The sequence below is a fragment of the Manacus vitellinus genome, unplaced genomic scaffold, assembly GCF_001715985.3.
Source record: "Manacus vitellinus isolate BGI_N305 unplaced genomic scaffold, ASM171598v3 scaffold_17_pilon, whole genome shotgun sequence".
NCBI lineage: Eukaryota > Metazoa > Chordata > Aves > Passeriformes > Pipridae > Manacus > Manacus vitellinus.
In genome coordinates this window covers 3074988-3101765 of record NW_021939256.1, presented here as the reverse complement: position 1 = coordinate 3101765, position 26778 = coordinate 3074988, and the positions used below count along the sequence as shown (strand labels likewise).

Sequence of the window (26778 nt, the reverse complement as noted above, 5' to 3'; positions counted from 1 at the left end):
GCGGCGGGGGCGGCGGGCGTTATTTCTCCTGTCACCCCGCGCCGCTGGACCGGCGCCGGCGGCGGGGACCACACCCCACCCTGCGCCGCTCAAGCTCCCTCCCTAACAAAGCGCCTCTCCTGGCTCCCTTCCTCCCTCTTCCCCGCCTCCCTCACCTCCCCGCCCGCAGGTCGAACGCCACCGCTTCCCGCCCCCGCCGCTCTCCAGCTCCCCGCAAACCCGCGCTGGATTCCCGCCTCGCCGCGGCGCGGGCGGCGGCGGCACATGGCCTGTCCCGCGGGACACCGCCGCCTCTCCGCCGGGAGATCACATCCCGGAGGACCCCCAGCCTCCAGGTGCGGCGGCGCGGCGAGGAGGCGAGTGCGGGGTGTGCGTGTCCGTGTGTCCGTGTGTGTGTTGTGGGGAGCGGCGTGCGAACACTCAGCGGCCGCCGGGAAGCGGGCGGACAGCCCCGCCTTAGCACGGCCGGGCGGAGCTCCCGGTCACGGCACGTCCCTAGCGCGGCGTCCCCCATCCCGCATCCCCGTCTCCATCGCGCACCCTCATCCCGCTCCGCTCCCGCTCCGGGGGCGCGGGATGGGTTCCCCGCCCCGGTGCGGCGGCCTCGGACCCAGCTCGGGCTTTACCTCCGACAGGCGCTCCCGCGCGACGCGTGGTGCTGGCCGCGGTCAGCGGCGCCCCACGGGGCGCGGCAGCGCGCCGGGGGAGTCGAGGCCGCTCCTCGCCGCGCCCCGTCCCGCGCCGCCGGCGCGGAGATCCGGTCCCCGGCGCCGAGCGAGCCCTGTACCGGCTACGTGGGCTCCGTGCGCCCGGCGTGACGCGGCTTCCTGCCGCAAGAGGCGGAGCGCGCGAGGAGTACCCCCGGCCGAGCGGCGGCGGGCAGGAGCCGGTGCGGGCGGACGGGGAGTCGTACGGCTGACTCGGCTACTCCGGGTACCGCCCGCTCCCGGGCCGCCGCCGTGAGCTGGGTTTCCCCGGCTCCGTGCGGGAGCAGGTGTCCGTGTCCTCCCCGGCGGGGCTGGAAGTGCCGGCAAAGGATTCGCTCCCGCCTGGCGCCGCTCTTCGCGTAGGGTTTGGAGCTGCGGGCCGTCCCTCTCTCTTTCTCCTTCCTTCTCTCCTTTCCTTCCTCGCCCCCGCGGCCCGGGTGGGACCGTTCGTCTCTTCCCAAAACCCGCCGTGTTCCCCCTGTGCCAGGAACATGCTCCGGGCGCTCCGCACTGGCTACTACCCTGTGTGTGTGTCATCTGTCCCAGCCCATACGCGCAGTTCTATCCCAGGAAAGAAGGGGGAAGCTCTAAATGGTCCAGATTAGTTCTGTTTCAGGGCTATGTGCGTAATCTTCTGGCGGCTTTTATGTTTCCCGGGGGAAACTTGGAGAACAATTGTTTCTTTCCACGCTGTACTTTTGCTCCCAAGTTAAAAATAGGATCATTAGCCTGGAGATTTAAGGGTAGAGTGTAACCGAAGGCGAGGCACAAATTCCTTAAATAGAGGGAACAAAAATAAAAATGATTTTGTGAAGCTAAAACAATAGTTTGCAATCTTTCTGCAGTTTTCCCAGAGTTTTTTTTATCATCTAAAGACTGAATATGGACCCTGAAACTGAGATAAAGAAGCAAGTAAACCCTTTCTACTGCAACGTAAGTATTCCTTATTGAAAATTGTAACTAATACAAAATAATTTTGGTGGAACAAAGTTGTACTAAACCAAGTGTGAACGTTTTTGGTTTTTTTTTCTCTTGAGCAAAACTGATAAATAGCTCTGGAGTTGAAGTTGTTTTGCTGTCTTTGACTTGGATGTGTGTTAAGAACCAACTTATTAAAACTAATAATTTTAATAATATTGTATTTCTAAATAAGGGCATTCTTTTTAAAGTGGAAGATTAAACTGCAGCTCCTGTTCAGAAAAAAAAAATCCTAATTTCTCTGGTTGTCAGATTTATTGCTATTATTTTTAAACATCTCGGGTTTTTCAGAGAAGAAGAAAGTAATTTGGACTGCTGTTGTTCATTCACATGATTTTAAACCTAGTCTGCTCCCATTCTGAACTGGCCCAGGCATAAACCAGCTGTATGGAAAGCTTCCAGAGTGAGGCAGGCCCCAAAATGATCAGAGTAACTGTGTTAATCTGGATGCAACACTGAGAACTGGCTCATCTTAGGCAGGTGTACTGGCTTGTTACAATTATGCTGGGCTTCTGGTTCACACTTGTTTAAGAGTGTGTGAGGAAGATCTTGATTCTGTCTTTACTTATCTACACACACAGAGAAAATGGTATGAGGTGGCTGCAGAGTTCTGGAGACATCTGACATTTTTATGTGATGTGGAGATTCTTGTTCATTCCACTGTCTCGCAGGCTCATAAAGAAAAGTTCTGGGAGGCTGCTTTAGTTTTTAGTATAACTTACTTATACTGACAGTTTGATAGTAGATCTGTTTTGATATCAGTGGTATTCTATTTCTTTTTGTTTGTGTGCAATGCTGGAAATGCTTCTCTTTGATCTAGATTTGCAAAATCTGGTGTGCTTCTGCATTAAACTTGCAGACTCACTTCCTTGGATTCAAACACAAGACGGTAAGATCAGTTTTTGAATGAACCTTTTTCAGATTTTACAGATTTATTTAGCAATAGAATATGGATTTGAAATCTAGTTTTTAATGTAGTTGTAAAACATACAGTTTTTACATATTTTACTTATTTACATATTTAACTTGTTTTGCTGCTTTACTCTCTTGTTTACTGCAATAAAGTAGAACTTGGTTTTGTACATTAGTTCTGTCAGAAAATGTTGTTACAACTTTGTGTCTAGTAAAGACAATGCATGAGAATATGTGGCTGTTAATAAATGCAGAATGGATTTACTTGAATAATAGACAATCTCAGAAAAAAGGGCATTTGTCTTTTTCAAATTTCTGTTCACCTGAGATAGTCTATGGTGTTGGTGTTTATCTAACTTATTTTATAAATAATAAAAGCTTTTCATTGTTGTTCTTTGAATCTTAAGTATCTTTCTTCCTTGTTGGTTGATGACTTGGTAACTTAGGTTGAAGAAGCACTGAAAGCTCATGGCGTTGGTAAGTGCAAGATTTTTTACTTCCTGCTGTGTTCTATATAGGCATCTTTCTCCCTGCCCCAGTGTAATTGTTTATGAAACAAACAAGAAAAAGACTTTCTCAAGATTGTGCTTTAAGACCTGTCTTGTGTTCTTTAATGACATAACTGTCTAATGTTACATAAATCAATCAATATTATGAGCAAGAGGTATGCAAAGTTAATTAATAAGCACTAGCTAAAATACTAAAAATCATCTACATTACAGTTTTGAGAAACCTTAAAGAATTCAAGACCTTAGACACCTTCAAGATTTAAAATATATTTCTAAAAACTATGCTTCTTAAAGCACATGGAAATGTATATACTTTATTTTTAAAAGAGATTATCAAAAATATCTTAGATTATTTTAATAATCTTAATTAGTTGAAGCATAGTCCTTTTAATAGGTTTATTATATCATTAAACCTTCCATGGGTCATTATGAACTGGTCTAGTTCTAGAAGGAATGAAGGTCTAACTATGTTCATGATTGTTTTCCTGCTTCGGTTTCATGATGGACCAAAATGTATTTATAGGTTTCTACAGTGCACTGGTCCTAGAATTTGGCTTGAAAGTCTCTGCCAAGTTATACGTAGTCGTTGCACCTACCCAATCTGGGAATATTTTTTTGGACTGTAAAGGAAATTTAAGTGATTAAATATTTGGAAGCTGGATGCTGCTGAAATTAATGCCCTGAAATTACTAGATGCCCTGAAATGTTTAGAGACACTGAACTTAATTGGTCTTCCTCTTTGCCTGCTTTGTTGAATTACCTAACACTAAATAACTTTGTTATTGTTTGGTGTGAATGCTTTTTGTCCATCTTTAGCCAAAAAAAAATCTCATAGCACATTCAAAACTAAACATAGCTTAGTTTTCTCATATCAAAAAGCTCAAATAGTTTTCTTTAAAAAAAGTCTGTTATACCAAGTTGGTTTTTGTACTAACAAGTTTATTTCCATTTCTGGGGTGGGTTTTTTTGGTTGTTGCTTGTTTGTTTGTTTTGTTTTGGTGGGTTTTTTGTTTTGTTTTTTTTTTTTAGTTAAAACACCCAGTGGCTCTGGGAAGCAAGTGAAAACACCTGTAAAACTTCCTGATTATGGTAAGAACATTTAATGCCTGCCCCCCTCATCTCCCCCAGAAAAAGGAAGAAATAAAAAATACTGAGGTACAATATTACAAGTGCTTTCTAGATCTTAGCAGGTCATTGGGAATTAGTTTCTGTTCATCGTATTTTCCATTTTAAGTAATATTTTGTAATAATACTTAAGACAATATTTGCAAACTAAATGCTTTAAAAAGAGTGAAAATAGGATTGGGGGGGATAATGTTTTATAATAACTAACTTAATTTGTGATGTGGGACCATGTCTGAGCAGGGATTCACTTGAATGCGAATTTCTTGCAGTGCAAACTGAGCCAGAGAGGTTTCATGGACAGACATTGGAAGAACAGCTTAATACATGTAAAGATTCAGAACCTGCACTTGGTGAGGGCTTTTAATACTGTAGTTGTTTGCTTGTGGGATATTTACCTTTAAAGGGTATGGATTAGTTGTTTAAAATGTAAAATTAGGTAATGTGTAATAAAATCTCATTATGGTTACACTTTTTCTTTAATGTCTCTTTTGGAACTAGCACTGATGATTTGTTTCCTATGTTTTGTTTGTTTTTTTTCTATTTATCCAGGTCTTAATTATATAATAGAGTACCGATCAAAAGACAATTTTCCTTTCCTCTATGAATGTCAACTGTGCTACTGTAAGACGGGACTGAATAACATGTTCATGCATGTTTGTGGTTCTAAGCATAGACTGGCATACCTGGTAAGTTCTTTTTGTTTGCTTTAATGACATGATTTACGGGGAGAATTTGGTGGTCATGTTTTGATTTAAAAAAAAACCAAACACAAGATGTTATGCAAGTTTTTCTGAAAATGTTTGTATTTGTATTGCAACTGTGATAAATAGACTTAAAATTCTTCTCACCAATAATGTGCATGCCTGTCCATTGCTTGACACTGAGGTTTTAGTTTATTCTGTTTTGGTTAACCAGTAATGCCAATTAGGAAATCTATAGTTAAAATTGAGTAGAAGTCAAAAGCCTTCTTGACCAATTTTTGTAATATCTAAAAGAAAGGGATCAATGAAGAAACTGTTCCATCTTTCAGATGCTTTAAGAGGAACATAATTATAAATAAACATGATACATATTAGATAGAGGCTGTGACTTGGAATCAGTGGAAAAAAAACCCAACTTGTATTCTCAGTTTTGAGGCTGGACAATCTGTTGCCTGTTTTATGACAATCTGCAAAGCTCTCAAGGTTCACATCAGCCCATAAACATTTTTTTCAGCATGTTTAGAGAAATGAGGTTGTCCAGTCTTTGAATGTTTACTTGAGTGTATTTGTTTAGGATCGGCTTAAACCAAAACTGAGAAAGCAATATTCTGAAAGGTATCTTGATGCTTTCCAATAGAAATTGCTCAAAGTTGATATTATATCCCACATATCTTAAAGTCATAGAAAGCCGAGTTTGTATAGCATTTCAAGGCAGTTGTAGAGCTAAAGTTATTGGGTATACTGTGATGAATCTGCAGTGATGTCTTTCATAAATATCATGCTGTTTTTGGTCATTAATTCAGATGTACATGCTGAATTTTGCTCAGCTATTGTATTTCTTGTTTACTTTGAATTGTTTCCTGCAGTTCTTATGCTTATTCACTGCATCTCTGCTATATTCTTAAATACTATAAAAGTATAATAATTCAACAAGGATAACTTTTAAGTCATGCACCTGAGATCGATTAACCCTAGGCAATGGAAAAAGCAGGAGACTAAATGACTGGAATTTGCTCTGCTGAAAAGGAGCTGGGGGTCCTGGTGGATAATAAGCTGAAGATAAGTAGTGTACCTTGGCATAAATGAAGGTTAACAGCAAGCTAAGCTAAGCTAAGCTAGACCAGGGCATAGCCAGTAGATCAAAAGAAGGATTATTTCCCTGTCCTTGATACTTGCTAGGCCATATCCAGAATATTGTGTCCAGTTTTGTGCTACTGCAGACAGAAAGCTGCTGATGAAATTGAACAAGTCCACTGGAGAGCTGCCAAGGGGGCCAGGGGGCTGAAGCACACTTGTGCTATGAGGAGAAGTTAAGGTAACTGGCTTCATTCAGGCTGGAGAAGAAAAAGTGTCAGGGCTGTCCAGTACCTCAGGGGAGGTTATTAAGAAGGAAGAACCAGACCTTTTATGGAGCTGCTTGGCAGGAAAATAAATTCAAACGGGATTTTTCTACTGGACGTACAGGGGTTTTTTGCTGTGAGGGCAGTCAAGCACTGGAGCAAGGTGTCCAGAGGGATAGGGGAATCTCTTTTTGCAGAGGTTTTTAAGACCCAAGTGGACAAAGCCCCGTGCAACCAGTTCAGCAATTAGTGCCAACCCTGTTTTGATCTGAAGGTTTGGCTCCAGGCCTTTAAATTATTCTGTGATTCTATGCATAATCATTTTAATAAGTTCTGCTATGTATATGTAAAAGTTGATTTGTCTCCCATGATTATTAACTGTGCTAGATCTGGAAGGAGTTGTGTGACTTAAGGATTTGCGTTTCCTTATTTTCTAGAAACAACATTATCCTGAGATAGCAGAATCTGATGAAATTAAGGGTAAAGGTTCTGAACTGAACAGAAAAGTTAGGCAAGTCGCATTAACAATTGAGAAGAAAGAAGGAAGAAAACAAATAAAGGTACACTTCTCTGAAGCTTCATATTTAATAAACAAGGAAAGTAATTTCTGTTACAGTGGGCAGATTTGCTTTGGATGGTAAGAAAATCTTGCCGTTTTAACCTTTATTACAGGTGCTTTTAATCATTTTAGTAATTCCTCCAGGATTATTCTGGACACAATTTCCTATTGGTCACTGCCATCATAAGTATTTCTCTTGTTTGAGATAATACTTATGCTACCTGGGTTTATAGAAGTAGGATTCTAGAGTGCACAAATAACGAAAAATATGTATACTCATATAATCAATTCTCAGCTCTCTCTCTCTGTGTGTGTGTAAAATAACTTGCCTTACTTGGAAAGCTTGGAAAGTAGCTTTATGATTTTTCTCAATCAGTTTCTGCTTTTTTAGCACCTCATGGCAATTCTCTGGGGAGCCATGTAAATTTTCTGATAGTACAGAGGCAAGTATGGGGATTTGCAGGTTGATATGAGATAATAAGCAGTGCCGTGGGATCTCAGGAACACCATAAACTTCAATTCTTGGGGAACTGCACCCTTAGAAGCATGTTTACATGAAGATATCTTCATATTGTTTTCTGTTGATACTTACACTACAGTAGTATTTATAACAGGCAAAGCTGCTCTTGAGGTGTACCTTACCACACTGATTCATGACAAGCTTATTGAGGTGCCCAATGTTCTTTATGGTATACATTAAATGTGTTTTCTCCATCACCTTCAATGTCTGTCAGCATCCTGCTTGATAAGCAGCATTTCTTGACAAGATCCCTTGCTAATGCTACTTAATGTGCATAGATGTCTCTTTTCAAAGAGGAGTTCACCAGGTTCCTGTGTTAAAGCTGGCTGTGTCTTGCCCATCTGAAAAGAGACCTGTGTTTCTTTCTGGGTGATACTATCAGGCCTAGGCTCAAAGATGAGAGCCTGCACTCATCCTATTCTTTTTTGAAGAAGAACAAGTACAGGAGTATTGGAAGATCAAGTCAAGAACGAACGCTGTAGAAGGCAGAGATTCAGATTATCAAATGTGTTCTATCTTTCATTTTTAACTTCTGCTTACAAAGAAAACCAAAACTGACTATCAGCAGCAACTTTTTCATTTGACCTACTTAAATTTCTTCTTGACTCAAGACTCTTTCTTTTACTTGAGATTCATGTCCGTGGATATAGAAATAATCAGTACCATCTATATTTTGTAGACCTTTCTGTTTTTCATGGTAATTTCATTACATCCATAGCAAATCCATTCTTGATTTAAGGAACTTTTAAACAGAGCATGTATAACTTGGTTTAATTTTACTGCTGTATCTTCTGAAACCAGCTGTTTGATTTGTTTAATTTTTTTTTTTTTTAAGATCCAACAGAAATTTAATTGTGGTAAACAAGTGTTCAGGTAACTAACTTTCTGCTTTTTAGAATATCCATTAAGGGATTTACACGTATGTATTTTACACTACTTGTTATATATTCTTTAAAAAAAATTAGGTCTGATGGAATACCTATGGAATAATTTTATCCACAGAATAACTAACATAAATGGGTTTTATTTTTAGGTCGTTACAGATGCTCCAACAATGAGGAGGAGATGGCAAGAATGTAAGTGTGCTTGGTGGGATGTAAATTGTCCATTTCTAATTTGAGTAAACTCCTTTGATCTTAATCAGCTTGATTTAAGGACAAATTGAAATATTTGGTCAGCAGTTGTGTACATTTATGTTCTAAGATGCATTTTGGACAGTTTATTTTGAAAATCTGATGGATGAAGAAGTTATTTCGTTGTCCCCATAACTGGAGAGGCCTGTTTTACATGGCTTTGTTCCCTCTCCATTTTTCCATTGCAGTCGCCCTCACTTCCCAGGGTCCTTTATCTATGATTTCTTTTTGTCTGGTAGCTAATGTAGTCTCTGCACTGCCAGCTGCTCAGCAGCATTTTGGTGAAGTGGCCAAAAGGAGCAGGTTGGAGCTCTATATATTTGCAATACAGAAAGCTGCACAGAATTCTTAAGGCATAACTACAGATGTTACCTGTGGAAGAAAACTCTCTGTTTTACTAGCCATTGATACTCACAAAATTGTAGGAATGTGGGATTTGTGAGAGTTTCCCACTCAGTTTTAATCTTTTAAAACTCATTGTATACAATGATGGACAGACAGTACAGTTGCATGCCGCTTTAGGAAATGGCTAAAAATTGCTACAAGACCCTCATTCTTAGACCTGGATGAAAAATAAAGATTTGAATTAAACTAATGTACTTAATTTTAAGGTATATTAGTATGTAAATGGTATCTCAAAATAACTCAATAGAAGTAATGAGATGATTTAGATTAGCAGTGTCATACTCTGAAGAGGAAAAATAACAATTCTGAATCTGGGAAAGTGGTTTGAAATAAGTTGAGTCCTATTCAAACTACATTTCTTGACTGTAACCTGATGGTTAATGTGTCTGATTTTGCAGGTGACTGTGCATTTATAGTATCTACGTATTTTAAGAAATGTGTGGATGTAACTATAGCCAGGGTATAAAATATTCAAAACTTTGTTACTAATCTGTAGTTCATATTTAATATGCTGTCACATAATAATGCTTATAAAATTATTCTTTGTGTTTGTAACTACTATTGCACAGAAACAGAGCTAGTTGAAATTGAAGTGCAGTTTTAGAACCCTCCTCTATCAAGATAATGTCCATTATGCTACATTTCAAGCATGTTTGTTTAGATTCTAATGCAGATGACAGCCCTTCAAAAGCTAAAGTTCAGCATGTGGATGCATCGCTTAGTAATGCAGAAGAAGCAGACAGTAAAATTTCAGATGGGAAACTGCCAGACTCTATTCAAGGTAAGAGGAAAAATTATTTTTTATTACAATTTTTTTAACTTTCACCAGCACTTGAATTATTTACTCTGTATGTGCCTATTTATAACTTCCACAATTGAGTTATAGAAGGTGAATTTGTGCAGTGTGTGGATGGGCTTGGGGTCTGTGGCAGAGGAAAGAATAATCTCAGTGTCTGCAAAGAAAACAGTCCTGTTTTTATTAACATTGTCTTGAAATCAGAGCCAGATATAAATATAAAAATCAGTGAACACCATATAACTGAAGAAACATCAGAAGTTGCTACTTGGTTATAGACCTAATGTCAAAAGTGCAATTAGGATTCTGTCTAAATGCATTATAATTGCTCTCATTCAGAATATTTCTGATCAGAAACACAAACTTGTGGTTCATGATTGAACCAAATCTTTGATTTTTAGGCTCAATTTTTATTTTATTTCTTTACAAGATATCTTACTTTCACTTTCAGGTTTTATTGATGCTATCTTTAAAAATATTCTAAGCAAATAGTCTTTTTAAATTAAAATATTAGGAAAACATCACTTAATATACTGGTTTTATTGTTTTAGGTGGAAATAATGTTCAAGAGGAGAAGGAAAAAAGTCAGAAAGGACAAGCAAAACCAGATGAGAAGGTTGAACCTAATAAGGATATTGAAAGCAGCAAAGGCAACAACTCAGAAAGGTAAAAGAAACAAAAAAATCCACCACCTCCAAAACCCTTTAAATTTACTTAAAGAAAAAGGTTGTAGATGATAACTTTCTACATTGGATTTGCATAATAGTAAAATCCTTTTCTTCTGAAATTCTGCTCAGCTGTAAACTTCTCTCATCAACAGAAAACCTGGTGTATGTAAAGTCACCTCACATTTTGCTCTGGATGCAACTGGGTTACGTATTTAACTATTTTATCCTTAAGGTATAATCATCATGTGCTGCTCAAAACATTCAAAAAGAATGTTTCCTCATGGTTTAAAACCACCTCTGTTATGGGTTTATGTCAGAAAATTAGGGTGGTATATGAACTGATTTTGGAAGGGAAAGATAATCAGTAGATACTCGTAACAACTGGGGTTCATCTTTACAAAAGATTTCATGGAGGGACAATAAGAAATACTGTGTTCTAAAGTGGTGAAACTGTGGTTGCTGCTTGTAAGCATCTTATTAATAACAGTATTGTGAGTTCATTTTGAACTATCAGCCTTCCTGTGAGGAGGATATCTCCAACATCAGTCATCTTTGTGTAATAGAAGGAGCCACAGGAAAGCATCCAATAAGGTATATACATGCATCAAGCCAAACATAAGACTTCTGTTCCACCAATTACTTCTTTGGTTTTGCTCTTAATGATGTTTTCTCTTCAATATTTTTTAACTTTAACCAGTAATATCTCTCCCAGACATGGAGGGCTAACACCTTTGTATTGTTGACTGTTACCCAGTAAAATGTTGTTCCTGAAATATATTTTTGAAGAACTTTCACCTCTTTCTGGTGTAACCATTATGGAAAAGGATCGATTGAAATGAGATTCAAATCCAGGTTTATGAGTCTTTGTGTTTATTTATCTGGCTTTCAAATAAGTTTAACAGGTCTGAATCTGGAAAGTACACTAGTGTGTGAAAACTTTAAAAATAGGGAACTAATAAAAGCTCAGCTATGCACATCTGGAAATGCTGCTGTCTATTTCTACCCAATACTGGTCCTCATTGCGCAGTCCTGTACTTTAAATTTTAAGAACAGCATCCTTTGGAAAATCAGTCAATGTTATTCTTTTAATCTGTTTCAGATAGATCCTGAGTAACTATGAGCAGCCAGGGGTTTCAGTGAAAGACTGCTTTGGAAGTCAGTTACTAAATAAGGATTTCAGCTGGTTCCTTTAGTGTTTATTTTTGTGAGACTATTGAGAGATGTGAACTCAATATATAGTTACTTAAAAGGAATAAGATCAGATTCTCATCAACAGCAAGCTGTCAAATGATGCTTCCACTTAGAGATTCTGCAATATCTGTCTGAGAATTTCTATGACTCCTTATTTCTTTGCAGTTAAGTTCTGAACAGTCATCTGAAGGTGGAAATTATTTTATAATCATCTGTTTTTACTATACTTTCGATTCCTAAGAAAGATTTCAAGAAAGAGGAGAGCTTAGGTTTGGCAGTCATTTGGTTTTGGTTCACTTAAGAAACACTCAGCCACCCTCAGACCTGGTTCCTGGACTCACAAAGGGGTGGAATGTATCTATAGTAGTTGTAATTGCAGAACAGCACAAATATGGGTTAGTAACATTTATCCAGTATTTGTGTGACTACATTGTAAAACATTTCTTTTTATGGATGAATTTTTGTAAAGGCAAGTTTGTGAAGTGCTGATAAAAATCATACTGTAATTAGGAGCCTTGTCTTTCTGCAATGTGTACAAAAATCTTACAGCTATTACTACCAATGTCAAACTTTTTTATTAACTCTGGGTTTTTATACTTATGTGCTAGCTAAGCACACTAAAAAAAAAAGCAAAAAATGCATAAGTAATTTTTATGATGATATCTGGGACCACTGGGATTTCTCAAAGGAAATATCTGACCTTTCTTTCAGAGTGTGTTAGAACTACTATAGTAGTAGTGTGTCAGAAATTTAAACTGATTATCAGTTATTGGCTGGCTACACATTTTTACTGGATCAATCAACTGAATGTTTTATTTATTCTGTTTTAAGGTGTGAAACCAATAAACAATCGCAGGAAGAAAACAAAGGAATTGAGGTGAATATTTTTCTGTTAATGGGCTGCTCCAGTTTTCAAATAGTTGAGAAAATAATTAATATATGATTGGCAGTGGTGCTTAATTATTCAAATTAACAATATTATTGACAATAAATTAGCTACAAGTTATTAAGGCAAAACTATTAACAACAAGGCTTTTCCCTGCTTTGTTATGAAAGCCTATGTACACATTTCATATAAGCACCAACAATTAGAGCAAGAATTTTAGAGTAACCGTAATTGTTGCTGCTTAATTATATTTACTGCGCATAATAGATCTCTGGACTTTTTTTTTTTTGTGTTAAACAGCAACAACTTACAGCAAATCCTGAAGAATTCACTAGTCAAGAAGAACTTTTGGGTTATTTGGTGAGTGTTAGATCTTACCTTGCAATGTAATTTTTGGAAAAAAAAAAGAAATCGCTGATCTGCTAAATCTAAAATTTAGGCAGTCTGGTAATCCAACAACATATTTTGTCAGAAGGCAGGATTCAGAATGAAAGAAATGTCACTGAATTTTTAATATATCTATTCATTCTCAAGTTTCTAGACATAGTTTTTGCCAAGTACTGGTTTGCTGTCAGAGGAATGACTTGCCTTAATGAAAATTAATACATTTTTCTCAACTGTAGCTTAACTTCACTTCTTAATTACATGCTTAAGTAAAATGACTTGTTAAATTTTTTTCTCCTTTTTTTTTCATAACTGGTCTGTGATTTTCAAATGAGGGATTTGGAAAAATGTAATTCAGTAATGGAAGGAAGCAGAATGAAGATAAATATATGAAATATGCAGAAAGGAAAAAGGCAATTTTTAAGAAATAAAATGCAAGTTGTATATTTAAACCAAACCCTCCCCTCCCCCAAATCTCATAAACTACAAAAACCTGCCTATTTACTCTTTCTGTAAAGTAAGTGGCAGAACACCAGAATTCTGTTCAGTTGTTGAAAATATGTATTATGTACACATTTACAGAAGTGATACAAGCAATAAGTGTGGAAAACTAGCAGTTGCCAGTTGTTAGGTGTATCAACAACATTCAGGTCTTGCATACAGAAATGGTGATTTTAATAAAAGCACCAGTGACAAACTATGAAAATCTTTACTGGTAGCTGCTGTGTCTGAACTACTGCATGGTAATTTAAGCACTACTGTCTATTATAAAATCTTTTTTTCCTCTTTTTTATGGGGAATTATTAGGTGTAAAGGTCGCACCTTGTTAATAAAACTTGAATTTGTTTTGAGGTATATTCTTGCTCAGTATGATTGTCCCCCAGGAAAAAGAGGACTTTTGGGAATGTGATTGGAACAATGTTCTGTTTTGGAAAGTTTTCTTTGGAAATTGTTTAATATTAGCATCTACAGTCATATACTGCATTATATGTTTCTATTGCCATTGGATTCAAAAGGTTTCTTGTGTGGTGGATACAAAAAAGATGCAAGTGGTCTTTTTAGACTGTTTTTGGACTTGCTGTTCATATTGTGAAAAGTTATTCAATAATTATGCTTATTGTATACTTTTTTAATTGTGAAAATCAGTATGCTGAGCGTACTATGAAAATACTATGCTGAGATTTGTCATTAAAATAATCACATTTCTTGTATTACCTCAGCAAAGGTATAATTGCCCAAATTTAATCTTCTTTTTCCACCTAGTTTTTGACAAGATTTTCATTAAATATAACTTGTGCAAACCAGGACAGATAAATACCGTTAGTGTTAAAAATATAACCCCTGTTTTCATATAACACACTTAATGCTAGTTTTTTATTACTTTTTTCCATTGTTTGGAGTGTCCAGAAGACTGGATTGTTAGGACAGACCTGTAGTTCTGTTACATTGTGCCCAATGCAAGTGTTTTCAGCAGAACTGAAAAGAGAATGACACGTAGCCCTCTCTCTGAGCACTGTTGGTGCTACAACTTGCTCCCTACTAGAGCTTCATGGCTTCAAGACTGCTTTTTCTTCAGGCTTTTGGGGAAGAAGAAGGTTGGTGTAAGGCAAGGCAGCATGTGTTTTTAAATTCAGTAGCATTCTGGCTTTTTGCTACTTTCTAGAGAAATGGGTTATGACTATATTGCCTCAGGGAATGTGTACACATTCATTTGTATGCAGGTATCTTGGGAAGAGATCAAAATACTTATAGAAAGGCATTATCTTCAGTATATTTCCAGGTGTATTCTTGGGTTGTTCCTCTTCAAAGGATTGTTTTGGGTAGCAGCAGCTTTCTTCTGTTAGGGTTCTCTTTCATTCCACTTCCCTAGCCCCAATTTATGGGATTAAAAATAAAAACAGTATTTGCTTTATAATTTCAGCCATGTCTGACAGGAAGATAGAGACATAAAGAAAATGAGGTTCCTGCAGGTTCGTTTATAAATTGTGATCCTTCAGTCTTTCAGAGGGAAAATGTTTTATTGTATGTTGTTTTATTTCTTTTTTTTTCCCTAGCAAAGTTTTGAGATACTGAATGAAGATGATGCTTCATTTATCCTGAAAGTTACACAAACTCTTACAGATGCACTGGTGGAATATCGTCAGCAGAGTGCATCAAACAAAGTAATGTGGATTTTGTTTTGATTTGTTTCTACAACTCTGTAGATTCCTGTGATAATGCATTTTTATTATTATAGATAGTTCAATGAAACAAAATTGCTGTGGAGACAGTGTTGTAAGTTTTGTCTATTAAATATGCAAATTTTTGTGGTGATGATAGTATAAAATTTTAACTTTTCTGTTGAGGAGTCTTAATAATTTCTATTCAAAGGTGCTTGCACTTTTCTTGTTTTTAATAGTAACTAAAAATCATCTTGTCTCTTATTTCCCCACGCTTTTCCTTACATCTAAGTTTTTCTGCTATTTTTGCCCCTTTTAACTTAAGCTTTTCTCAGCTCTGAGAAAGACAGTCTTGTTCTGTATCCTGTTTCTGTTCCCAGCTTTCACTTTATTCACCATTTACTCAAGCATCATTGACATCAATTTTCTTTCTTATGCAACTTTTGGTCCTACTCTTTGGACTGTTCTCTTTAAGTTCTTCTTCCAGTATTAGAAACCAAGTTTTCCCCTCTCTGCTATTATTTTTGACTGAGTTGTCTTTACATAGGTGGTACATATGGAGGTGTTTCGAGTACTTCTTTGAGGCTGCTGACATGTTACAAAACAATCAAGTTCTGACTGAAGTAACTATTAACTCACTAGTTGTAGAAAACCAAAATGTTTTCCCACATTAGGCCTTGTTAGTATTCTAAACTGTGATCTTTCAACTGGTAATTTTTAACTAAATCTTTTGAGTGTAAAATGCTATCTTTTTAGACCTGACAGGTTGAGAACTAGGCTCAATAAGTATCACTTCATTGCCTAATACAGAGCTTTTTCTGATGTAGAGATATACCATGGGCAATGTATACACAGAAGTCCATTATCAGCCCTATGATTTTCAAAGAAATACTAGATTTTTCAGATTTGGTAGCAGAAATACTGGTCTTTTCCTTGGTTTGTGATCATTAAAAAATATAGTAGTGCATAATTTCAAGAGGTTCTCCATATGACATTCTGAAAACATCTTTTTTTTTTTTTTTCTTCAAACTCATAGGACCTCTTAGATGCTGAATATAATGGAGAAGCAGCATTGGAACGTTCCACAGAACAGTCTGATGTGACTTCAGCAGATGTTAGTGACTCTGATACTGGTAATGTTGGCTTTGCAATCTTTAATGTGCTTTGATCTTAACACTGAACCTTGCATAACATGAAACTTTTTTTCCCGCTTCTTTAGAAGCAGAGCTTAAAGGCAGAATAAAGCCACAGTCAAGTAGCATAAATGGGGTTGGGATGGGGTTTTTTCCCCATCCTCTACAAATATTAGAAAGGGAAGACTTAAAAAACATTGATCCTACTTAGGTGTAGGATTTGATGGAGAAACTGAGTTAGTGTCAACTCTGACTTTCTTCTGTTCAGAGGCAACTGTTTCTAAGGAGACTTTGAAAGTTTCTCTGGCTTTTTTTTCCTTCTCTCCCAATGTTTCTTTCCCTTCTTGTTGGAGAAGATGCTTATTGCAGGTCTAGTCAAATTGAGAGGTTAGTGGAAAGAAAGTTATGTTGTATAGGATGGATAATTCTCTTTAATACCTGAATACTGCAGCTACTTGGCCTTGGTACTTCTGATTAATTTTTTCAAAGAGTCCTGGATTTCTCTGAGGTCAATTCCCTCTGATATAAACAAATGGCTATTTTTCTCAAACTTAGGAATTTCAATCATATGCTTGGAAAGGCAAGATACCCAAAATACTAGTGAAGTTATTTTGTATGATTTTTGCTGTATAGTGTCAATTTTCTGTTTTTTTCTAGGAAGTTTGGCTTTTGAAAACCTCAGTTAATACAATGCTCATAAAAAAAAACCACAGTGACTTACAACAGATGAGATTTGAAACTTTACTCCCCTTTTGTAAGCATAATGCAAATAGCTTTCACCTGCCTCCCCACCCTTGCTTCTCCAGGATTTTCCATAAATGGAAAGCATTCCTGACTCTTGGTTGTTTGAAAACGTAGCAGTCAGATGTGAACCTTACCAGCAGTGCTGCTGTGCCAGACTGGAAACGCTTGTTTTGAAAAGCCCTATTTAAAGAAACACATAATGAAGTCTCTTCAGAATCTTCTCTTACTGAAAAACAGTATTTCTCTTCTTTAAGACTATTCAAGCAGCCAATCAGCTAAGCAGTCCTTACCAGTAAATGGAGAAGATGAACCCCAAAACTTTTCAACTGGCTCCTCAGACACAGCATATGAGAACAACATCACGACTGAATTTTTGAACAGTGTGAGAAATATGAATGTTGAGGAAGTTACTGCTACTCTACACAAAATAGCAGCAGCAAATCCAGCTTTCAGAGGTAATTCTCATATGCATGCATACACACACAAAAATTTATATAAAAATGTACATAACATATTTTGTTAGCTCTGTGAAATAGTAAGGACTTAGATAGGTCAAAGAACTTTGAGGTATTAAGGAGGGATGAAGAGACTTCTTTTTTCCCCCCCTTTAATTTTTGCAGGTTCCAGTTTAGGAATGGTGATTCAAGATGATTGCCTTCCCGTAAGGGCATCAATAATTGCTGAATATTTTGAAAATTATTTTCTCATTTTTGCACAGTAATATTTGCATGATGAGAGACAGTAAACTAAAACCAAGCATATTGTTATTAGAAAAAAGCAGAATCATTTGCCTGTGCTATAAGTGGGAAACGCTGGTTTTGTTAATACCAACAGCAAAGAAATTTTTACTAACAGTAAAAACTTTACAGTTCTTGAAGGAACTGTATTTGCACAGTAACACAGAAGTAACAGTGAAACAGAGACAAGTAGTCTTTTGCTTACAAGTTTCTAAAAAGTTTCAGCTAGTAAACCTTCCCATATCTTCAGTCAACTACTACCCTTTCTTCAGAAGTTTCCCATGTACATTTTTGAGCTTCTCAGAGTGTGTTTAGAGTCATAAAGGTTAAAAAAGGAACACTGAAGATAAGTACATTGTAGGGAAGCTTAAGATATTCTTTGACTAAGTGCTCACTGTGTGGAAAGAACTGGAGAGACTGCGGTCTGTGCTGTAACCATTCATGGGGTGTCTGTGTGTGCACACAACTTAGCAGAGTACCTGTTGGGAATGGAAGTTCTGGAACATATTGGCAACATAAAACCATGGAAGTAGAAAACTGTTAGAACTCTTCTCCTCCACAACAAAATGTTGAAGTTTCTGGTGGTAGTGATTTCTCCCATAAATCTTCCTTTGGAACCTGAGAATTTGTGGGTGGCAAATATGATTCTCTTTTGTGGTTTTGTATTTTTTATAGGGTTTTTTTTTGTGTGTTGAATACAGCTGCTTGCTCACCCTCCCCCACCAGCCCCCTGCAGCTGAGCAGGAAAGAGAACAGGGGAAACAAAAGTGAGAAAACTCATGGGTCATGATAACAACAGTTTAATGAAGGGAAAGTGTAGGAGGGAACAAGTGATGCAAAGACAATCACTCAGCACATTCCACAAGCACACTGATGCCAAGCCAGTCTCTGACCAACAGCCACCTTGGGAGCCAACACAACCTCCTTGCCTGCCCAGGCAAATCACTGGAGGAGTGCAGAGTGAGAAAGAAAGAAAGCCTTGACGTTGTACAAGCACCTTTTGCAATAGCCAAAGTAGGGGTATGTTATCAACACTATTTTGGCCACAAATCCATAGCACAGCACCACACAGGCTGCTCTGAAGAAAGTTAACTCAATCCCAGACAAAGCTGGTACAGGGTTCCAGGTGATCTTTGAAAGTGTCAGCTTCTATTGGACAGGTGAATAGAAACTGTTTAGAGAAACAAGGTAGGGATTAGTGGACACCTGGACAAATGTGATCTGCTTAGAGTGGCTAGTGGGGAATAAATATGGTTTTTGTGATAAGAAAAGCCTGCTTACAGATTTTCTGGAGTTGTTTGAAAGGGGTCAGCAAAGGAGTCAGATAAAAGTGATCCAGCTCACGTAGCCTGTTTAGAATTCCAAGAAGCTTTTGACTCTAATCAGAGGCTTTTAAGGGAACTAACTGGCTGTGGGAAAAGAGGAAAATCCTTATATTGTTTAAATAATAAAGAGATAGCAAGTGGGCAATTATCTTTTACATTGAGAAGAGGTTCCAGAAGAGAATCGTGGACCTGTGCTGTTTCATATTTTTACAAATGACCTGGAAAAAGGGATGAGTGTCTGGATGACAAAATTTTGTCAAATTTGAACCAGTTAAAAGTGTTGGTTGACCTGAAAAATTTCAAAAGCTCCTCATCGGATCAGGGGAAGTACCACCTTGTGAGTCAGAAGAATATGTTCAATACAGGGAATTAAGGAAAGAATGGAAATAAAGATGGGGAAAGTCCTTTTGCTATTGCATAAACTCATGCCTTTGCCTGAATCTGGCATAGGCCAAAGGGTTTCCCTTATTTCAGATAAAGGACTTAACTGCTGCAAAAGGTTTAGAGACAACAATAAAATATGGGAATATCTTCCATATAAGTAGGTGCAATAGAAAGCTATGATGCTTTTTGGCCTGGAACAGAGATGACTAGGATGCTGTAACAGAGATTTGTAAAATCATGAGTGGATGGAGATGACAGACAGGACTGTGTTCTTTCCAATATAAACTTGGAGTAGTGTGGGAGTCCAGCATGGACAAGAAAAGATGGTTCTTAATGCAGTAGTAAGTGGATGATCTATGGAACTCCTAGCAGAAGGATACTGTGGATTTTATAAAAATCCTACATGTTTCCTTGTTTTCCCTGTCTGGCCCAGACCGGGCAAGTGTTTGGAAGAGAGCACTAATGAAAAGTTTACCATATCAGACTTTCCTCAGAGAATTTCCTGAGCTGAAGATGATCTGAGATGAGGAGAACATGGTATTCCCACACCCTGCCAAGCGTCAGGCACAATTGTCCTGCTTTTACTCTTCCCTTAGCATTTGGTTATGGGTGCTGAATGTTTATTATTGCCACTTAAACAGTCCCCATGTTTCTTCTACTTCTCTCACCCTCCTCAAGTCATGGGCATTAGTTTCATCAAAGCAACATGGCCTTTTTGCTTGTGTTCAGAGGACACTTTAACTTATTGTTACAGTGATAAAATCAAGCACTTCTGGTTGTGGTTTCCTGATTATCAGCTGCAGATCTTTCAAAGCAGGGGTAGAGAGGCAAGACAAACTCTTTAACTGAACTAGTACAGCTGTTCATAGCAATATCCAGTTACAGTTTCCAGGCACATTTTGGTTGTTAACAGTTAAGGTATTTTTCATTTAAGAAGGAAAGGTCCAAACTCACCTCAGCATCTAAATGTTTCCATATAAATTGTAGTTTTAAATTAATTTTATAATAAAATGGCTTATTTTCTGGTTTTGTTTGTTTTTTTCCCTTAACTAAGGAATTGATATTCCGAATGTTATAAGGATCCTGGCTGAAAGTGGAACTTTGAGGAGGCCAAGCAATGGCAGCACACAGTGACATGGTGATTAAAAGAGTTAATATAGCAATGTTTACTTTCTGTAAGTTTGTTGTTTTACTTAATGAGAGCTTAACAGAGTTGACTTTATTATGTGTAGGTTTTGTACAGTGTTATTTTAATTAAGTTAATAACTTGGGTTTGAGATTCTTGTTATTTATTTCTCCATGTAGCTGAAACTTCTATATATTATGGAAAGGTTGTAAAGCTCCTATTCTTTCTTTCCATGTAAAACATATTTTTAAAACAGGCAAATTGTGTTTTTCAATATCATTAAATACATCAAGTACATTGAGAGTCTGATCTTTTCTTATTGTTGGTTCTTTTACAAGGAGTTATCAGCAGAATTAACTACTGCAGTCAGCAGTACGGATTAATCCTACAACGTATACTCAGAAGTTATTCCCTGTGGCTGCTGGGCCTCAAAATCTTTTGTGATCAAAACCCCTCTCCCCTATAAGTGTTATGAATAGGTCTCCACTTTTTTTAAAAATAAAGATTAAAAGTAATAATAAAAAGTCAGTGCTGTCAGTCTAGTTCTGAGTTGAGAAGCGTCTGGATTATAGCAAATTTAGGGAGCCCAGATAAAGCCTGGAAGGTTTAAAAAAGTCAAAAGAAGTTGGCTATGCTTGAAAATTCATGAATATGTCCCAAGAGATCTAACTAGACTGGTTAAGAGGCACTGATGTGGTAGCAAAAGTATCTTCTTTCTTCTTTTATTCCACCAGTAGGAGAAAGAAATGAAAGCTGGGTTATTCCATCCTTTAGGCTCTTAACGTGAGCTTTTTTTCAACTAAAGTACTAGTGGTTTTGACTGAACGTAAAGGTCTATGTATTAATGGCTTCTACTTTTGTAGGCGGTGAAAAAAAGTTTTGGATGGTTATAAATTAGTGTACTTAAGAAAAACAATATTTTTTTAAAGTTAAATTGTGTAGTTAAAATTTGCTTCCTGCTTGTGATGTTGGGCAGCATTCAGTGGTTCTAATTAAAGCTCTTCAGCTTTGCAGCCAAATGCTGGTATAATATAGACATGCTGGAGCCAGATGGTAAATGAACCTTTTAATGTTAACTTAGTTTTTTGGAGATCTGGATGAAATTGAGAAGCCTCATCCTGATGGTTTCACATCTTCATGTCATGGAATGCAAGATGCAATAAAACTAAAGTAACAAAGCAGCAACAAAATTGTATTAGTTTTATTCTATGAACAGACACAGGAAGGAAACCAGTTCACTGACACAGAAATTAAAACACAAACCACTGTTTTAAAGAAACTGTGAAGAATTTCTGGAATGCAACTAAATCTGTTCTTGTCAAGCAGAGATGGAATCAGAGTTCTTACAGTTCATTTACTCTCTATGTCTAGGGACAGTATTAATGCCTTCTTAATGAAGGTGAACTTGATCACCTTGATCTTCAAATTCTGAATTCTGAAAGTAGAAATAGAAACATCTTTTTTCTGTTTGTTTTCAAAGTGCAGAACATTATGTGAATTAAAATAATAAAATCAGAATGTTCAGCTGTTGTAAATGGCCATCTCTGGGACAGCTGCTTTTTCCTCTTACTGTGGAATTATTCCTAGTGGAAATAGAGTTAAAATTAAGTTGATTTGAGGTGGGTGTTTTCTTGGGTGCAGGCTGAAAAAGAAAAGACCCTCGAATCTGTAGCATGGTGGTATATAATGGACAGATGAGAAACCTGAACTGTCTAAGAGTCACAAAGGGTATAGTTCTGGAAATATTTTCAGAGAGCACAGTCTAACAGAGTCTATTCAGCTGTATAATTATTTTCCTTGGTTTTTTTTTCCTGGTGCAAATAGAGGCTGAAAAAGCATAGTATTATTTTGTTCTTGTGCCTGCCTCCTTTTGTGATGGCTTAGTATATTCTTATACTAATGGAAAACTGTATGTTCGTTCCAAAAGAGATTTTAATGTTTTCCTTGTGCCAGTATTGCAAAGTAAGGAAAAAATGCATTATCTTTACTGATGATGCTTAAACATTGCTGTTGACTGTATTTAATATTATATATTTTGGTTTCTTACAGTAACAGCAAGGCAGACATCTGGAATAATGGGAGAACTAATAGAGTTAAAAGTCAGGCAATAGCAAGAAAAATTAAACCAAGAGAAAATGAATTTTTCTGTAAGCTTTGGTTTTATATCTTAGTTTTATACATTTTACTCAGAGACCAAAGAGCTTTGAGGAAGTGATTTTTAACAATAAAAAGTGCAGAACTCTTACTCCTCACAGAAGGTAAAAAGGGAAAAGGAGAAGACTGTTTACAAGTCAACTGACAGAAAATGAAAAGTTTAAAGCATGCAACTGCAGAGTTGCTGTCCGGTGTGAATTGTGATGATATCTGTTCCAGGCAGGTATGGAAACATTCTACTCTTGTGTTGCTTCCTGGGTCTCCTTCTAACTTGGGAATTCATTACCCCTTTGGAGCAGCAAATTTCATCTAGGTATGAGTGTACAGATTGTGAAGTGTGCCTGGTGGTTTAAGTGTGAAGCCTCAAATGCTAATGCTGTCTCTGGAATGCCTTCACCAAAAGAATCACCAAATCATTTAGGTTGGAAAAGACCTCTGAGATCATCAAGTCCAACCTATGACCAAACACCACCATGTCAAACTAGACCATGGCACTAAGTGCCACGTCCACTGTTTCCTTAAACACCTCCAGGGACGGTGACTCCACCATCTCCCTGGACAGTGGCATTTTATTCAAATGCCTAATCACCCTTTTCTGTGAAGAAATTCCTCCTGATGTCTAAAACCTAAGCCTCCCCTAGCACAGCTTAAGACTATGTCCTGTTGTCCTGTTGCTTGCTGCCTGGGAGAAGAGACCAACCCCACCTGGCTACAACCTCCTTTCAGGTAGTTGTAGAGAGTGATAAGGTCCCCCCTGAGCCTCCTTTTCTCTAGGCTAAACAACTCCAGCTCCCTCAGCTGCTCCTCACAGGACCTCTGCTTATCTAAGTACTGGTTATTATTTTCTTGCCTCTGTAGCATACCCTGCTTCATGGGAAGGAAACACATCTTCACAGAATTACAGAATATGCCAAGTTGGAAGGGATTCACAAGGATCATCCAGTCCAACTCCTGCACAGGACCATCCCCAAGAATCACACCATGTGCCTGAGAGTATCATCCAAAATGCTTCTTGAACTCTGTCACAGTTGGTGCTGTGACCACTTCCCTGGAGAGACTGTTCCAGTGCCCAACCTCCCCCTCCCCTGCTACAACTTCAGGCCATTACTTCGGGTCCTGTCACTGGTCACCACAGAGACCGGTGCCTACCCCTCCTCTTCCCCTCTTTTTGTATACAAAAAGAGCTGTATACTAAAAAAAACAAGCCGTACACCTTCGCAGCGCGTTCCCTCAGCGCAGGGATCCCCAACCGGGATCTCCCGGACCGCCCCGCCTCTAGGGCGCCAGCGCACGTGGCCGCTTGGCGGAAGCGCGCGGCTTCTTCGCCGCAGGCGGGAGCGCGGGGGGGCGCGCGCTGTGAGGCAGCGCCGCTCACGTGGGCGCCGCTTCGCCGGCCGGGGCGCCTTCGTCGGGGCTGGAGCGGGGCTCGCGCTGCTGCGCGCTGGGTTGGGTGAGTTGAGCGGGCGGCCGGCGCGCGGGCGCGCGCGCGAGGCCCCAGCCGCTGGCGGGAGGGCGGAGGAGGAGGAGGAGAGGGAGAGCGGCGCCGAGTCGGGTCCTGGTCCTGTCCTGGTCCGGCGCGGTCCGTCCCGGATTCCGTCCCTGCCACGCCGGGGCGCCGCCTGCTCGCCCTGCCCTTGCGCCAACGGCCGCCCGACCTGTTGTGCACACCCGCCCTCGCCTCCATGCCCCGCCACGCTCCTGCCTCCGGCGGCGGGAAAAGCGCGAGCGGTGCCAGCCGTAGGCTAGAGGCCGCTGCCAGGGGGAAACCGGCGGCATCAGGCGCCGCCGCCCCCGCCCCACTCCCACGGCGGCTTCTCTGCTCCTCCTTCTCCTCCTCCTCCTCCCCCTCCTCCTACGCGCCGTCCCGCCTCTTCCTGCCGCCGCGGAGCCCGGCTGGTCCCTGGCGCGGCGACGGCGGCTGGCTCCTCCCGGGCGAGCCCAACCCGCGGCCTCCCCTGGCGCCGGGCGGCACTGACGCGCCTTTATTTGAAACGCCTCGCCAGAGCCCCGACTGGAGGGGGCGGCGGGTGAAGCGGCAGCTCGGGGAGAAGAAGCCAGAGGATGTCCCGGGACGGCGAGGCAGGCGCGGCGTGCCGGCCTAGACCCGCGAGGGGATACCAGGCTCTCGGGTGCGCGTGCGCGCGCGGCCGAGCAGCGCGGTGCGGGCGGTCCGGCGGCGGCGGCGGGGGATGCGCTGCCGGCGCGGGAGCCGCGGGGAGGTGACCGCCAGTAAGTACCGCTGCCCTGTGCGGGGAGACAGCTCGCCCGGAGGGAAAGCCGTATCGGGTCGGAGGAGTTTTAGTTAGGGCGTGTGCCTTGCCTTCGGGTTTCCCAGGATTTTCCTGATTGCTTGAACAAGGTAGAGAGGTTCCCTAAGGATACGGCCTCAGAGCTGCGAGGAAGTAATTACAGAATCAATTAGGTTGGAAAAGACTTCTGAGACCATCGAGTCCAACCTGTGACTGAACACCACCACGGCATGTCATGTCCAGTCTTTCCTTAAGCCCCTCAGGGACGGTGATTCCACCACCTCCCTGGGCAGCCCATTCCAATGTCTCATCATCCTTTCTGTGAAGAAATTTCTCCTGCTGTCCACCCTAAACTCCCCCAGGCACAGCTTTTTATTGTGTCCTGTCATCCTCTCTGGTTATCTGGGAGAGGAGGTTGACCCCCACCTGGCTACGACCTCCCTTCAGGTAGTTGTAGAGAGTGATAAGGTTACCCCTGAGCCTCCTCTTCTCCAGACCCTTCACTACAGTGAAATAACAGTTGAAACAGTTGCTCCTTTTGGTTCTTCTCTGTTTCTCTGGGTGACTGAGCGATACCTTAAGTGGCTTCTAAAAAGTGCCGTGCACAGCTTTATGTTAAAGGAAGCGTGCATCGATTTAAGATTGTTTTAATGTTCTGGGTTGTAAAAACCACGTTAGTGCATAAACTATTAGGAGCACTCAGCTCAGTCATGTTGGAGGTGGGCCAAGTGAAAATGTACAGAATCACATATTAATTAGGGTTGGAAGGGACCTCTGGAGATCATCTAGTCCAAACTCCCTGCCAGGGTAGGGTCACCTAGAGCAGGTTGCACAGGAACATGCTCAGGTGGGTTTGGAATATCCCCAGAGAGGGAGACTCCACCACCTCCCTGGGGAACCTGTTCCAGTGCTCTCTCACCCTCAATGTAAAGAAGTTCTCCCTCGTGTTGAGATGAAACTTCTTGTGGTTTGGTTTATGGCACTCAGCATCACTGAAAAGAGCCTGGCACTGTCCTCTAGGCATCTGCACTATTGAGATCTCCTCTCAGTCTTCTCCAGACTAAACAGGCCCAGCTCCCACAATCACTTCTCACGAGATAGGGTTGAAGTGAAAAACAACAGTTGTTTCAGTAAAATATTTACATAGTTTCATCAGCTGTATACAGTTTTTCCTGATGTCTTTCCACACAGTGGTTGCGAGGCTTTAGTTTTGTAACTGTTCTATCTCTCTATTTAGTGTATTACATATGAATTGTAAATGAATAGGCTTAGATTACCAATTTATTTCCAGAATATGTATTGCAAGGTAAACTGTGCTGCTTTGTTTTAGTAGAAGAAAGTATATTTTCTAAACCTCATCCCTTAAAAGAACTTAATTGACTTTGTTCAGGCATGTGCACACCTGTATTGTGAAGTTATTAATGCTAATTGGGAGCCAAACATTTCATCTTGTAGAGTGAGGCTTCCTAGATATCTCCATTAAAGCAGGCCTTGTAAGTGAAAATAACATTTATGTCAAAAGCTTCTAGCTATTTCTATATATCAAGTAGTGCAAAATCCTGTAATTCTTTCCTAAAAGTTGCATGTGATAAAAATCAAAAACTTCTAAACCCATAATTGTTATAGTTGGGACACTAAAGGACCCTTTTATTTTGGCACCCAACCCTCAAGTTTTTAAAAACCTTTTGTGTTGATAGGTTACTTATGCTAAATTTGTACTTTAGTTAAAGTGGTCTTACATATAACTTTTTAAGATGGCATACGAAAAGCAGAAATTAAGTTGTAGTCAAATCTTTGTGTAATCAGTTGTTTAAATTGTTTTAAAAGAATAGAAAATTACAGTTTAACTTAAAATATTCTTGAATTATTATCCTGATGATGTCTATATGAAATATTCTAATACAGGACAAATTTTCAGCTTGAGGTCCATTGGGAAAACCAGCTGTAGAATTC

The 26778-nt window shown here is 39.7% G+C and overlaps 2 protein-coding genes across 5 annotated transcripts in view; both read left to right on the top strand.

Annotated features, from left to right (window-relative positions):
- The first annotated feature begins 984 nt into the window (after positions 1–984).
- On the top strand, positions 985–21844 carry LOC108639186. Of its 4 annotated transcripts, none has more exons than XM_018070058.3 (17): positions 985–1066; positions 1553–1640; positions 2506–2574; positions 3044–3074; positions 4136–4195; positions 4501–4581; positions 4781–4917; positions 6710–6832; positions 8385–8427; positions 9551–9670; positions 10237–10351; positions 12376–12421; positions 12731–12790; positions 14869–14976; positions 16010–16106; positions 17105–17305; positions 20351–20744. In XM_018070058.3, the coding sequence occupies exons 2-17, from the start codon at positions 1590–1592 to the stop codon at positions 20428–20430; spliced, it is 1422 nt and encodes a 473-aa protein (XP_017925547.1). In that variant the 5' UTR covers positions 985–1066; positions 1553–1589; the 3' UTR covers positions 20431–20744. The 4 variants fall into 4 exon arrangements, with proteins under 4 accessions (XP_017925547.1, XP_017925551.1, XP_017925550.1 ...); XM_018070062.2 differs by lacking the exon at positions 985–1066 and adding an exon at positions 21429–21844 and having other exon boundaries at positions 1080–1640; positions 20351–20471; XM_018070061.2 differs by lacking the exon at positions 985–1066 and adding an exon at positions 20761–21412 and having other exon boundaries at positions 1080–1640; positions 20351–20471.
- Positions 21845–24741: 2897 nt separating this feature from the next.
- The window catches only part of TEX10 (testis expressed 10), a 51996-nt gene continuing 49959 nt past the window's right edge, over positions 24742–26778 (top strand). The window contains exon 1 of the mRNA XM_018070028.2: positions 24742–24805. The gene's annotated coding sequence lies outside the window, so the exon portion shown is untranslated. The remainder of the gene's footprint in view (positions 24806–26778) is intronic.